The sequence below is a fragment of the Kwoniella bestiolae genome, chromosome 2 (genome assembly GCF_000512585.2).
Source record: "Kwoniella bestiolae CBS 10118 chromosome 2, complete sequence".
Lineage (NCBI taxonomy): Eukaryota > Fungi > Basidiomycota > Tremellomycetes > Tremellales > Cryptococcaceae > Kwoniella > Kwoniella bestiolae.
This window is the reverse complement of record NC_089242.1, coordinates 947,050-960,177: the sequence shown is the minus strand read 5'-3', so window position 1 is coordinate 960,177 and position 13,128 is coordinate 947,050. Positions and strand designations below refer to the sequence as shown.

Here is a 13,128-nt window from a genome sequence, read left to right as displayed (position 1 = left end):
AATATCAGCGCATAGAGCACACTGTCCTCAATACCCCATTCAAAGCCTTATCTTGAGGCCATAGCAAACACCATCCATCACATGATTAGTTTGATACACTACCAAATTTAGAGATCCCGCCTTATCGTCCAGCCTCAGCCCGCTTTGACAGCCTAGCTACATCCACTTACAAAACTGTCACCATTCGCCTTTCTCACCCACTTTCCTTCTTCTTCCACTTCTCAGCAAACCCACGCTTATCCACCTTATCAACCCTTACGTACGGATAGCGCTACATCGAATATCTCTAATACACCATCACTCCTAGAAGAGGATACCGACGATATGACGACAGAACGAGATTATGGTGCAGCGTCACCTTCCACGCCCTCTTCATCTAGGACAGCGACAGCAACCAGAAAACCTACGCATGAAGGACATGCCTCGGTAACATCATCCATAATCAATCTCACAAATACCGCTGTAGGTGCAGGTGCACTGGCATTCCCCTCCGCGTTCGCATCGATGGGCTTGATACCTGGTATACTGTCTTGTGCGGGATCAGGTCTAACAGCCATATTTGGACTATACTGCCTTAGTAGATGTGCGGCGGTTGTAGGTACTAGACCTGGCGACGAAGGGAGGAAGGCAAGTTTCAATGAGTTGGCGAGGTTGACTTTTGGTAAAGGGTGGGCGACAAAGTTGTTCGATGTGAGTACCGTACATTGCTTGATTATCGATGATGAGCTGATGCGAAGAAATACGTGTTATAGCTGGCAATAGCTATCAAATGCTTTGGTGTATCTGTATCTTACCTTATCATCTGTAAAGTGAGTGGTGATGTCTTCTCCTCGTACAGAGGGGAGCATTCTGACCAAGGTTGTATTGCGGTTTAGACTCTACTACCTCAAGTCTGTTACACTCTTTCCAAAGTGTTTCACCACCCTTTACCGGAAGATTCGATACTCCTCGCTTCTCATTTCTGGCTGATCGTATGGATGGTCGTCGTGATACCACTATCATTCCTGAGGACATTGGACGCTTTGAGGTTTACTAGTCAAATAGCTCTACTCACGGTGGTATAGTGAGTGACTTTGAGCAGAGCTCGGACCTCACCTGCTCACGTCTGTGCTCTGTAATAGCTTGGTCCTGGTAGTAGTAGGCTGGTTCGCCGTCAAAGGCGTTTCACCGAATCATGGAGAAGTCGTACTCGCCAGATTCGGTAGAAATACATTGTCCAATTTCCCAGTACAAGTATTCGCTTATACATGCTCACAAAATGTACGTCAGCTGCTTTCATATGGTCTCAGAGCGCAGCTAATATGCATTTGGTGATATAGCTCTTCCCGATATACAACGAGCTGAAGAACAAGCACCAGAGGAAGATGAATACTGTGATCGTAGCTTCTATGGGCTCGGCCGCTGCTACATATGAAGTGGTGAGCTGTATTCCTTGCCTTGGTTTGATACATCAGCTCACGAGAAGAATCTGATAGATCGGTATCATCGGATACCTCACCTTTGGTAGTAAAGTAGGAAGTAACGTCATCGCCATGTGAGCTTACCTTCGTTCTTCACTTGAGAAGGCATGTCGAGAAGTATCGCTAATGACCTCATACTCCAGGTACCCTCCAACATCATTGATAATAGCAATCGGTCGACTAGGTATCGTCCTCTTGGTCGGTCTATCCTACCCTCTCCAAGTCCTTCCATGCAGACAATCCCTCCATCACCTCACCCACGGCTTATTCCGACATCCCAAAATCGCCAACATAACCAATAATGGAACTTCTGACTCCCCTTCGGCCCGACGTCCAGAGGAAGAGGAGAATAGCGATACAGATGATGAGAGCGAGATCAACCCTTTGGTACCTAAGGCGGACGATCATGGACATGTGCATAAGCATGAGATGAGTAAGATCGAGTTTATAGCTATCACGACGGCTATTCTGGTAGCTGGGTTCTTGATCGCGTATAACGTGCATGAGCTGGAGATTGGTGAGTCACCACTTGGCTCTAAGCACCTTCTCATCCCTATCAAAATCATCAAACAAGCGAGATTGTTTACTGATTGTACATGTTGGGACTGCAGTACTTGGATTCGTCGGATCGACAGGATCGACTATCATCACATTCATCTTACCTGGGTTCTTCTACTTCAGGCTGTTCAGACAAGAGAGAGGGGTGACAAAGTGGTGGGCTTTGGCTTTGGGCATATATGGGCTGGTAGTCATGGCTTTCTGGTGAGTGTTTCGTCTTGTCGCGTTCGGACCACATGCAGCATGGAAGAGAGTATGGCTGATACCCGCCTGTGTTTAGTCTAACGTTCAATGTCCTCAATCTGATCAAATAGTAATTGTTTCGAGTCATCATAGACGGAGTGTCCTGTTCACCTATAAATCATGCATACTGACTATCGTTCATATCAAACCCATTATCTATACACACTCATTCGTCTGCTGGAACATAGAGATCATTTTCCACTCCAGGCCTAAAATTAGACTAGACCTGTGAAAGCCCTTTCCTGCTGTTTAGCAGTAGGAGTCTCAGTGTAAACACATCTGAAAACCTTACCAACAGTGTCGGCACTAATTCCCGAGATGGACTTAACCTTCCAAGGCTTCTTTACCTCGAAGAGGGATAAAGATGGTCGTGGGATCCCCGAGGTACTGCCACAGTAATGACAAGAATACTCGAATGGCTTGGGAATGTATTTTCGGGAGGCGTACGTCTCAGCATCCGATCTGTATCTCGAAGTACCGCTCAAGGTCTTTGAGGGATGATTGCTCGCCCAGGCGGATTGGAATTGCGGAGAGGGGGGTAAGGGGGGAGGCGGGATTTGGCCAAACCAGTGTTGGCCCTCCGCATCTAGGAAAAGAGTCGATGCCTACAGTATACCCCGTATGCATGTCAGCGGGTATTTGCATCACTGAAAGAATAGGGGTGAGGGGAATCGAGACTTACTGGGAAAGTGGTGAGTTCAAGTGGTAGTGGGGCACTCGAAGTCTCAGTTATATTCTTGGTTTCAATGTCGGTCTCGGTCCCGGAATCAGGTTCGGAACGATTTCCAGATTGTTCAGACATTGTGTTCTGTTGAGATTTGTTTAAGCTAGGATCCACCTACGACTGGCTGGTGGTAAAGAAAGTATACAACAAGTACTGTGAGATATTCAGGAATCATTAGCCAAAACGAGGACTGGAACATATTCCACTACTGTACTTATACGTTGGATTGCTTCCCCTCCGAGTCAGACGGATTGACCCGACGGTATATCCGATCAGATAGGAACCTTTGATGGGTAACCCTCCCTCGGTTCTTTCGACCCATGACTGACGATACTTCCTGAGCCTAGGCTTGAGAAGATTACCTTCTGTCAATGAAAGGATATCAAGGCGCGTACAAGCTGCTACGAGGAAAGCAGACGCGATTGTGCTGATACAGTGTATTCGTATATTCTTCTCTGTGCAAGTACACATCCGGCGATATCGGGTGGGACGATGACATGGCAGTTCCGGGGGTCGGCCTTGCCTTACGTCGGCAGTAGGGCCACACGAATGTGGGTGAGTTGGTACTCATACTCACATGTGACTGTGATCCAGGGAAGGTACATTGTCAATGTATGAGTTTATGGCTCGTAGAATCGTACGCGAGTTGACATGATCTAAGGAAGCTCCCATCGCTGGCACTGACACCAACTGACTGCGCCCTCAGCATTTCATTGCGCAAGGGACAGCTACGACTGTGCGTCAGATAAACATGCATGGGCAATATACTGTATAGTTAGAATGCCATCGCCACCGTCATCCTATCCTACTATCAATCAGAGTAAAGCATAATATAACGTGACGATCGCTCGGGGCAGTCAATCATTCGCTAAATCAATTGGTTGAAAGAATTGAGAGTCAGGTGGGAGGCGGATCCAGCGCTCGGCCTGGGTCTCGGGATCCTTCCAAGCAAGGTACTCTTTAAACTCGTTCATGGTGCTCGGAATGAATTCGGAAAGCGGACCAATGACCGCATTCATCTCTTGCGGGATCATGCTGGCACCGGTCGTGGCATTGTATGCCAAATGGACGGTGTCGCCTTCTCCTTCACCCATGGCTCCCTTCGTATAAGTGATGTCATTGATCGTGGTGGGCACCCCCATTGCTAGGTTTCTTTCTCTCTCGTCGATGGTTCTCCACGTACCAACGGTATCGTCCAGAGTCCTGAGGATACTTGAGCCACTGATGTAGCCGACGCTGTGCGTCTCGTCATCAGTGGTTGACAGACTATTACTTGGGGCTTGGGCTTGCATTGTGGAGACGTCAGATTGGCTGAAGACTTGTAGGTGCTGGTGCGCTGGTGGTGGCGGTGGTGGCGGGGGAGGAGGGTGAGCATGATTGGAAGACGGAGCACTATGGGTAGAACCTCGCCCGAGGTCATCTTCTATTGGATCAATCGGGGTGGGGCCATTCCGAGCGTTTCGAGTTCGACTCATGCTGAAGGAGCTAATTCGAAAAGAGTCACTATGCTATCTTGACTGTTCGAAGGGAGGGCAAATAGGGAGACAATACAGCCAGAGGAAAGCAGTCTTATACAGCTTGCAGAGTCTGAATATCGAGTCGAAAAGCAACAGTGATACACATCCGAATAGACAAAAGATGTCCCATGGCATCGGCGATCGCGGCGTTTGAGGTGTGCAGCTGCGTGTCTCCATTGTGCGGAGATGTTTACTGTCGATAGCACCTCGACTGGGAATGTAGTTGGTCGCCATTCAGCGTTTTGGAGAATCGATAGGCCGATGTTACCGGACAGGGTATATCTCCTGGTATAGTAAAGCTTGTAAAGCCGCGTAGACAAGAAGAAGGTAAAGGAGGACCGAGATCAACGACTGTATGCATATCTACATCTTGATGAGCATGGCCGACGTTCGCGCATAAGAGTTGGAGATTTCCCTGGCCTCTAATATTGTCATCACCTCTTCGACACAGGATGAGTGTTATGACCTTACATTATTGCGGAAACTACCACACCGAGAATCAGTGATGTGGCATTCGAGGAGGCAAGCCACAAAGGTTCTCACTTCACTCGTTATGTCAAGCCAGATGTTGCACCTACACCGGTCCACGAATCAGAGTGCTAAACGTCCGTGAATGCTCCGAGCTCACCACCAAGGACAAGGGAGTGGATGTGTACAGAGACTGATAGCTATGACGCTTTAGGACTCGGAGCAGTATTTACATTGCTGGCTATCGATGTCTGCACCATCATATGATTGCCAGGGAGAGCGTTACGATCGGGCCAGTGTATTTTAGCAGCATAAGCAAGACTGTGCAATCCACAGATCTCTGAAGTCACGGAAAGACGGCCTCAAACGGTTATATGCATAAAAGGTCATGGCTAGGCTGGATGTATATCGACCCGTAAACCCTCTTGTCTATACATAAAGGTCGTGAAGACCTTCCGAAAGGTTGTCAACTACTCCTGACGAAAAGGAGGCCTGGGAAAAATTTCATGTCGAACCTCTGTACAGGGCTTCCAAAGATCCTCATCTGGAACCTGGTTTATCGCCGGGAACTCGATTCGCCACGTATCCGAAAGTCGCCACCAGGTATCAGTGGCACCGTCTGTCCCAATCATCTTCCAGAGACTCGTTCGACCATCTTCAGTGCAATCAGCGATAATCTGATACGAACATTTGAGGCCCAACGACTTGGAGAACCCAAATGCGCGTTGAGCTGGTGCGAAACCCGAATTATCCAAACTCCCCCCGTAACAAAAGGTCTTCTCTTGTCCTTGCCAGTCTCTGGGTCGATATAAGTTCCGGTGTGATTGTGCTCTTTCTTCAGACTGTGGGGACCTTCGCACTCCTCTTTGACCTGTGAGTTATCAGGGGTTTGGCTTTGATCAGTATGGACTCACTGAAGGGAATGATTGACGAGCCTGATATATCGCGCAGAGGTCTTACCTTGCTGGCTGTACTCTCGCTGATCTCACTGTGGGTCGTATCCAGATCGCCCATTGGAGCTGCGGATTCGAGACCTGCAGTATCGATATCGGGTTGGACATCGGTCGACGTTGCAGTTCTTTGCTCATTCGCATCCATCGTTGAAGTTGAGGCTACAAGTCTCCAGGTCATTCTGTCCTGGGTACGATGTAGCTATGTCTGGGATAATAATTGTGTTGGAAAAGGCGACCTTGAATTGAACAGTGGCATTCCTTGAAGTAGAAAATGCATAGAAATTGCGGGCCTCATATATTTCAGATTGTCGTTCTCGCCACTGCATTGCCTCACCATGACTAAGCGAGAGACGCCTTCACAAGAAGCACAATACATCACAGTCAAAGGAGGCACTAGGAAGGCCTCATAGTCTGGACTTGAGAGCGATGCGTAACAAAGGAGGTCGGGTGGTAGGAAGGTGACTTGATGTGAATGTGCACTTGAGAATCGACCCTGTGCAGTACTGGGGCAAAATACCCGACGTTCTGTCAAAAGGAGTCTGGATGTCTCCAACAATTTGAGTCTCTGCAGATTGGCGCAGAGGCATTCCATGACTACACACAAAGGTTACGAATCCAGATTGCATTTGGTGCTTCTCACGAGTAATCTGGGCTCTGCATCTCAATCCTATCGTCCTTTCATTCCCGTTTATGTCGTCACGATGGTAGCATTTGTGCTCGTCCTGCTATCATCTCGGTCCCGCCATACTGCCGACTGACATTCATCGTGCTCATTCACGGTGTTGGGAAGGTGTCTAGATATCTCTCAAATTGGAGTATCTGGCTCTTCAGGGACCATACTCTCATAAGTAGTGGCATAGTAAGCTAGATGAGTCATACCAGTACCGACTTATCAAGTGGTTCCCTTTGAACAAGTGACATCATCGACATCTATCATACCTAGCGCAAAGTCACGCAGCTTCGACCTCTCCTTCCTCCATTTCCAGCTCATCAGGGGGTACATCCGAGTACTCGGTGTTTGATCCATCATTCTCACTATCATCGTCGTGGTCGGCTGGGCCCAACCAATTGGTTCTGTTCGATCCCGTCATTGGCATCGGTTCGTGGTCTGATCGGAAGGTATCCGATTGTATTTCTATTGAGTATCTGCCTGTCAATCTTTCCCACATGTACTGCGCGTCAGTCGTATGTTGTCGTAGAATCCAACCATCAATGACTGAATTGACTCGAATCGGCTTCGACGCCTTTTCCGAAAAACCATACTGAATTTTCCCATAAACATACTTTTCCGGGAGGATTGAGGGGACATCGTCTTCTGTTCTGTCTAAGAGGTAAACCGTTCGCTCGGTTCCGCTCTCCAGATCAATCAACGTAGCATTCCTACCTTGATATTCTGTGATCATGATGGACTCCTCCTTCGCTCCCGAACCGTTCGCCTTATTCCTTTTGACAGTGGATGATGCGGTAGAGTGACCTCGATTGATGAGGTGCACTTCCACCCCTTTTGGTAATCTTTTCCAGCTATCCACCCGTCTGCCATGGTGAACCCGAGTCCAACACCTGTGATTCCCCTCCTCATCGCTTCTGACAAGGACGACCTCGCTCTCACAACTAGGATGAATTGGATCAGTAGTGGCAAGATCAGCATCAGCTCTACTGATGTTGAAAGTAGAATTCTTATCGAAGTTACCGCAGTAACATACTTCTTCTCTACCGTACTGCCCGGGATCGTTAGATGTAGGATAGTCCGTCAGGAACGCATTTCGATGCGTTACTCGAGGTATAGTTGAGAACGCAGGTAGTCGTGGCCAAAAGTCCATTTTTGATGGAGCGAGCCGGGATGTTGATCTGGGGTGAATAGTATAAGTAGTAATTCAATGGCACGGAATCGAGAGTCTCACGGTTGCTCTGTGTCAAATTGCTACCGGGTGAGCTCACCGAAGAAAACCCAACAAAGGACAGAAAAGGATGAATGGAGACGAATACAACGGGACTATCAATGTGGCACGCATGAGAATTCTGCAACTGGTCATAACCATTCGGAACAAGGATGCTGAAAGGCAGTGATTCGACATATGCATGAACAGTAATGAGGAGGATGTGATCATTCCCAACGTGCCGGAGAAACATGCTCTGCTCTCTTATGATTCTTACATATCATGAGCGGCGATCGAAAGCTTCTTACACGTTACTACCCAGGTATGCGGCCCACAAGGCGGCCCTGAGTTGAGTGTCAGGAACTCCTTCGGAAGGTATCTCGGTCAAGGACGGGGAGCCACGGCACAGGGCCGCCTCACTCTCGTTCGCGATTGATACCTGAGCGGTTCCTGGGAGTCGCGCCCATATTTCATTTGACTCATCGACCCCTGATGGTTTCCAAAAATCAGTTCGATTGCCATCAGTCGTCGACGCGATGATTGTTCGGTGACACTTGAGTCCTATGTTCTTTGAGAATCCGACATCGTTTTCTTTCATGAAATCCCCATCGTTGAGAGTTCCGGCAAAGCAGAAGTTGGCCCTCTCGCCCGTTTCTGGATCGATCCAAGTTTTCATGTGATCGTGTTCCTCGATAGCACAAGAGCCATCTCCGGATCTTTTTTTGAGCTGTAGTCATGTTTGACAGAATTAGCAGATTGACCGTTTCATTCGAACTCAGAGATCTTGCAGGACGAATGCGCCGTACTCACCTGACTGTGGATGTCACTGAGTTTCGCGGCTAGGCAACTTTGAACCTCTTTCAAGAAGTCCCGATTAGGCCCTGATGTTCCCGCTTTGAGACTGCCAATACCTTGGCTAAGGAAGTCCTGCAATACCTTGATATCAGCACACGCTGAGGCCAAATCTACGCCCTCTGTATTGATACCGTGTGGGACGGCACCGTACGCTGAGGGACTTCGCTCGGCCACCTCACTGGTACGAGAGCTTGATGAAGCAACCGGATTTCTGGTCATTCTGTGTAAAAATAATAGGTGTTTGACTCTGAGGAGAAAAGGATAATGATCAGCTGTTGAGGATAGATGTTGAGACAGTGGAGTCGAAGCGGAGGGCTTTTTATATGCAAAATCCTGACCTCGCCACTCCTCTGCACTACAATCAGAGAACATGGTGTATAGGTCAGGCCTTCCTCAAAGACAGAAAGGATGTCATAGAAAGGAGTGCAGAAGGCTAAAATGCCCTTTGTTTCCATAGATGATGAATTCACTCTGACAAAAGGCTTCTTGGCAGAACAGGCGTCATTGCTTTCTGTCATGACAAGAACGAAGACAGGTGCGAAAGACGCAGAAGCACTCCAACATGTTGATAGTCTAGAATCTCTAACGTTTCGTCAGCGTAAGTTCAAGCGTATGCTTCGGAATCTGTGATGCGAATCCGTGATGCGCTTTTCGTCAATGGACCGAGTACTATTTCGATAACACCTGAGAAGTGAGGCGAGACACTAGTGATGCATGGACGAAAAATCGTCGGTATTTCATGAGAGCGAGATCATGAACGCTCCAAGGTTCCTGAAAGATGCTTTGGTGACAAGGAACGATGTCAGCGCGCTCTATCGCCTGAGGTCCGTTCCCAGGACCCCATTCAAGAAATCTTCCAAACATTCGCGAATTTGCCCCTCTCCATCGTCTTCTGCTTCACCTACTTGAGTTTCCAGAAGGGTCCTGATAGCTTCTAAAGCCTCTCCGGATCTAGAGCTGGCAGTCATGTCGTGACGAGCCCCTGTTCCGCTGGAGGAGCCGCTGGGACTTGGTTTTGTCTCTAAAAGCTTGGAGCCGACAGGTAGACGATTACATTGGTCTGTGTGGCTATCGACAAAATCTGTCTGTCTCTGCCAAAGCACCTCTGAACCATTGCTCCTCTGGGTTGCCACTGAAGGGAGCCCACATTCCCAACGCTCCATAGGCTGCGACCATCCATGCTCACCAGCCCAGGCAGAGTTCATATCCTCCACGCTGCCAAGTTTGCAGACCTGCTGGTCGTCGTATTCACTCGTGCGGAGAATATGCTTGTGATCGTGCTTTGCACAGGCGACAGCATCGTCTGAAACCTAAAAGGTGGCAAAATGAAGCATGATTCAGCTTCCAATTCAATATGTACAAGGTGCGGTTGTAGGTACAGGCATCATCGCTCATCAGTGACACTGACCTGTTCCTTGGCACAATTGCCGACGAAATTGAGAGCGGTTCGGAGCTTGTGTATGAAATCTTGATTAGGTCCTGATTCATACCGGCTCTTCAACACCGAGAGAACTCCGTCCATGAGTATTGTAACGGTATTCAAGTCTGCGTCAGCCGCAGGGTGTTTAAGCCCGGGTGTCCTGAAATCACTCTTGAGATTTGCAGCAGCGTTCTCTCTGAAAGCCTCGCGTTCTTCTCGATTCATTCTTTGGTGTTTACTGTATACTGTAAGGTGTACTGACAGAAGATAGTAGACGTTGATTAATGCTGTTGATTTCGGGAAACCACTAAGACGTGAGTCTGAATCAGGTTGTATAAAGAGATGGAAGAATGGATGGGAGCGGACGCTTCAAGGGTATTTATACCTTATATCTACTCGAACGAGTATGAGATACATCACTGCACTGTTTCAGTGGAGATTCTCTACAACAGCTTGAATTTCAACCCAGCGGAGCTGTCGACGAACAAGGGATGTTTAGAGTCTCAAAGTGAGTATTGCAAATTCAGGTCGAAGCTGGAAGGCAAAATGCAAAATGCAGTGTAACGCAACCACCATGACGTCTTGGGCCTTCCCTTGATTGTCTGACCTGGTCGAGACCGAGACACCGAGACCAAGGTGGTATTGAGGATTCTCTTAGGGAGCAAAGGTTAGACTCTTTGCAACGATGCGTCAGTGGGGCTTCTCTGACGATCTGAAGGCAAGGGTCATTATTCTGCAGCTGTACACACACGAAGGTCAGATGACCAATGATTGACGGCGCTTGGGCTTTCTTACGAGTGTTAGGTGCAATGCATCGCAATAGGGTCGAAGTGTATCAGTATGAACTCGGTGCTGCCGTCATCTAGGTCACGCCACACCGCTAAATGGCTTTCCCGACCTGAGATGCGATGAGACACACTCAATCATCGTGCATGGCTGCCAATCCCGTCTAATCAATTTGAAATCGCGTGTAAGATATGTAACACCAGGGGGATGAATTGCAATATGCTTCCTCCAGAGTATACATCATGTAGCTAGTGCAGGGGACGATGAGAAAGACTCCTCCACATCGCTCTCGCCTCCCGAAGGAGTGAAGGCACCTGATTCACTGTCGGACTCGTACTCCGAAGGCAGATCTGACAAAGCACAATTGGAGTCGGTGTCATCCTCCTCATCATCGGATCCGCAATAGAGTCTGGGTCCCTTAGAGCACTTTACTTTGCGTTCGCCGCCGAACGTTTTGGTTCCAGCGTTCCCAGCTTGTGAGGGCACTTTCGACGATGGGACATCCGTGCTAGACCCCACGCCAGAGCTGCTCGCGGTGGTTCGAGCAACTTCTTCAGTGGCGTGAACGTGCGTTGAGTTCCCCTCCTCTGCGTTGTTTGCGTGTGGACTGTTCATTACGAGATCACCCACTGATATCTGAAAGTGAGGGTCCACTTGGCCGCGTGGGCGCACAACGATATGTTTCGGGAGTAATTTCCAGATATTATTGTTGTCGTCCGCATATTGACGTTTCCAGAAGGTCAGCTCGCTGCCAATGCCTGATGTTGCAGCTACAACCATGGATCCGCAATTGACAGGATGCAGAGCCGATGTATAGATTTCATCGGACTTTGGACGGGTCGTTTCAGCGAGCGTGATGTTACCAACGTAGCAGACTCTCTGTAGACCGTCTTGATCTTGTGCTTTGTCATTGGAGGAATTATTTGCCAGCACGGCATTGCAATGATCAGACTCTGGTACTTGAGCTTCGGTCGAGGTACTCATGCTGCAGTTGAGGTTCGTATCAGCGAGCGTAGTGATGAATATGGTTGGAATGGGAAGTTGAGGATCATGCGTTCAGCATGCCAGTATTTATACCTTGAGCAGTCAAAGGTGGTGGTGCGGCCCTTTCAACAGGAGGGGCAAGAAGGCTCACTGCACAGAGCGAGTCAATGCTGAAAGGGAAGAGAAAGGATGTGCATTAGAAGGCGAAAAGGCTGGACACTCCGCACAACGATGACGATGAGGTATAAGTGTCAAGTTCTAATAGGACGAATGAGAGTATCTTCTCAGCTGTTCCGTCGAAGGCATGTAGATATAGGACCATGGTCATGAAATCACAGCTTGAGCACTTAGTCGGAGATTTGAAAATCAGTTTGCCACTCTCTATGTACGACGTCGTCAGCACGCCTGCGATATGCATACGAACTCAAAATACCACCTCTGTGGATATCTTCAGATGTATTGTACGTCCAACCGTGATTTGACGTGGATCTGCTATGTGTCTCCGCAGATGATTGCCCGGACCTTTCGGCCGGAGAGACGTTGCCCAATCATTCAAACATTTTCGGGATCTATCCAGCGATCTGCGCGCGCGCTTGCGGTTCGAGCACGAGTCTACACCGCACCACATGCTTATTTCGGGAAGATTCTGGAATACTGTAATCTTATGTATGTATCTTCAAATCCAGCCCACGCTGACTCGCATAGACGAACCACTTCGCTTGCATACCGAAGAGCAACGAATGGGTGACCTCCCAATACATGTTTCTTATGGCTTGGCAGAGTCGGGTATGGCATACCTTGATCTCTACCTTGTATAAGCGATCTCAAACTCGGTTGAGCCGTTCCTGCGTCTAAAATCCGAGGCGTCATCGCTTTCGGCGGTTTGCAGCTTGTTCAATCATTATAGAGTCGTGTAGGAGCAGGTTGTATGTGCTTGATACTAGTCTGTAGATGTAACAGGTGGGAGGATACTCAAGGGGTAAGCAATCTGGATTGAGAGATACAAAGGATCTACGTGTGTATGATGCATGTGCTGTGGTTGACTCGCTCCAGAATTGAGAAATGACACCTTGTGGTTCATTCGAGAAGACACCATGTGGTCATGTTTGGCTGGATTTTTCCGTAAGGGGTAAAATTGCCCATAGGTAACTTGCGGTAATGGTGCTTGTCATCCCGGTTGAATGTGTTGACACATTCCCCACAAAAGCACAAGTTGACTAGGCCAGACTACACACAGTTAGACTAGACAACGTGGCGCACGCAATCCTCTCTATTACACTACT

The 13,128-nt window shown here is 48.5% G+C and overlaps 7 protein-coding genes across 7 annotated transcripts; 1 reads left to right on the top strand and 6 right to left on the bottom strand.

The window, feature by feature from the left end:
- Positions 1 to 324: 324 nt before the first annotated feature.
- On the top strand, positions 325 to 2,332 carry I302_103497 (uncharacterized protein; the record flags this gene model as incomplete). Its single annotated transcript, XM_019188866.2, has 9 exons — positions 325 to 690; positions 753 to 809; positions 876 to 1,063; positions 1,122 to 1,260; positions 1,320 to 1,418; positions 1,476 to 1,534; positions 1,604 to 1,977; positions 2,072 to 2,222; positions 2,299 to 2,332. 9 exons carry the CDS (start codon positions 325 to 327, stop codon positions 2,330 to 2,332), a joined length of 1,467 nt encoding a protein of 488 aa, XP_019048428.2.
- A 144-nt stretch (positions 2,333 to 2,476) lies between these two features.
- I302_103496 (uncharacterized protein) lies at positions 2,477 to 3,063 on the bottom strand (the record flags this gene model as incomplete). Its single annotated transcript, XM_019188865.1, has 2 exons — positions 2,477 to 2,866; positions 2,944 to 3,063. 2 exons carry the CDS (start codon positions 3,061 to 3,063, stop codon positions 2,477 to 2,479), a joined length of 510 nt encoding a protein of 169 aa, XP_019048427.1.
- A 779-nt stretch (positions 3,064 to 3,842) lies between these two features.
- On the bottom strand, positions 3,843 to 4,460 carry I302_103495 (uncharacterized protein; the record flags this gene model as incomplete). Its single annotated transcript, XM_019188864.1, has 1 exon — positions 3,843 to 4,460. One exon carries the CDS (start codon positions 4,458 to 4,460, stop codon positions 3,843 to 3,845), a length of 618 nt encoding a protein of 205 aa, XP_019048426.1.
- A 2,413-nt stretch (positions 4,461 to 6,873) lies between these two features.
- I302_103494 (uncharacterized protein) lies at positions 6,874 to 7,743 on the bottom strand (the record flags this gene model as incomplete). Its single annotated transcript, XM_019188862.1, has 1 exon — positions 6,874 to 7,743. One exon carries the CDS (start codon positions 7,741 to 7,743, stop codon positions 6,874 to 6,876), a length of 870 nt encoding a protein of 289 aa, XP_019048424.1.
- Positions 7,744 to 8,104: 361 nt separating this feature from the next.
- I302_103493 (uncharacterized protein) lies at positions 8,105 to 8,874 on the bottom strand (the record flags this gene model as incomplete). The annotated part of the gene is made up of 2 exons (XM_019188861.1): positions 8,105 to 8,527; positions 8,611 to 8,874. The coding sequence occupies 2 exons, from the start codon at positions 8,872 to 8,874 to the stop codon at positions 8,105 to 8,107; spliced, it is 687 nt and encodes a 228-aa protein (XP_019048423.1).
- A 593-nt stretch (positions 8,875 to 9,467) lies between these two features.
- On the bottom strand, positions 9,468 to 10,300 carry I302_103492 (uncharacterized protein; the record flags this gene model as incomplete). The annotated part of the gene is made up of 3 exons (XM_019188860.1): positions 9,468 to 9,787; positions 9,842 to 9,965; positions 10,064 to 10,300. The coding sequence occupies 3 exons, from the start codon at positions 10,298 to 10,300 to the stop codon at positions 9,468 to 9,470; spliced, it is 681 nt and encodes a 226-aa protein (XP_019048422.1).
- Positions 10,301 to 11,101: 801 nt separating this feature from the next.
- Positions 11,102 to 11,845, bottom strand: I302_103491 (uncharacterized protein; the record flags this gene model as incomplete). The annotated part of the gene is made up of 1 exon (XM_019188859.1): positions 11,102 to 11,845. One exon carries the CDS (start codon positions 11,843 to 11,845, stop codon positions 11,102 to 11,104), a length of 744 nt encoding a protein of 247 aa, XP_019048421.1.
- Positions 11,846 to 13,128: the final 1,283 nt, after the last annotated feature.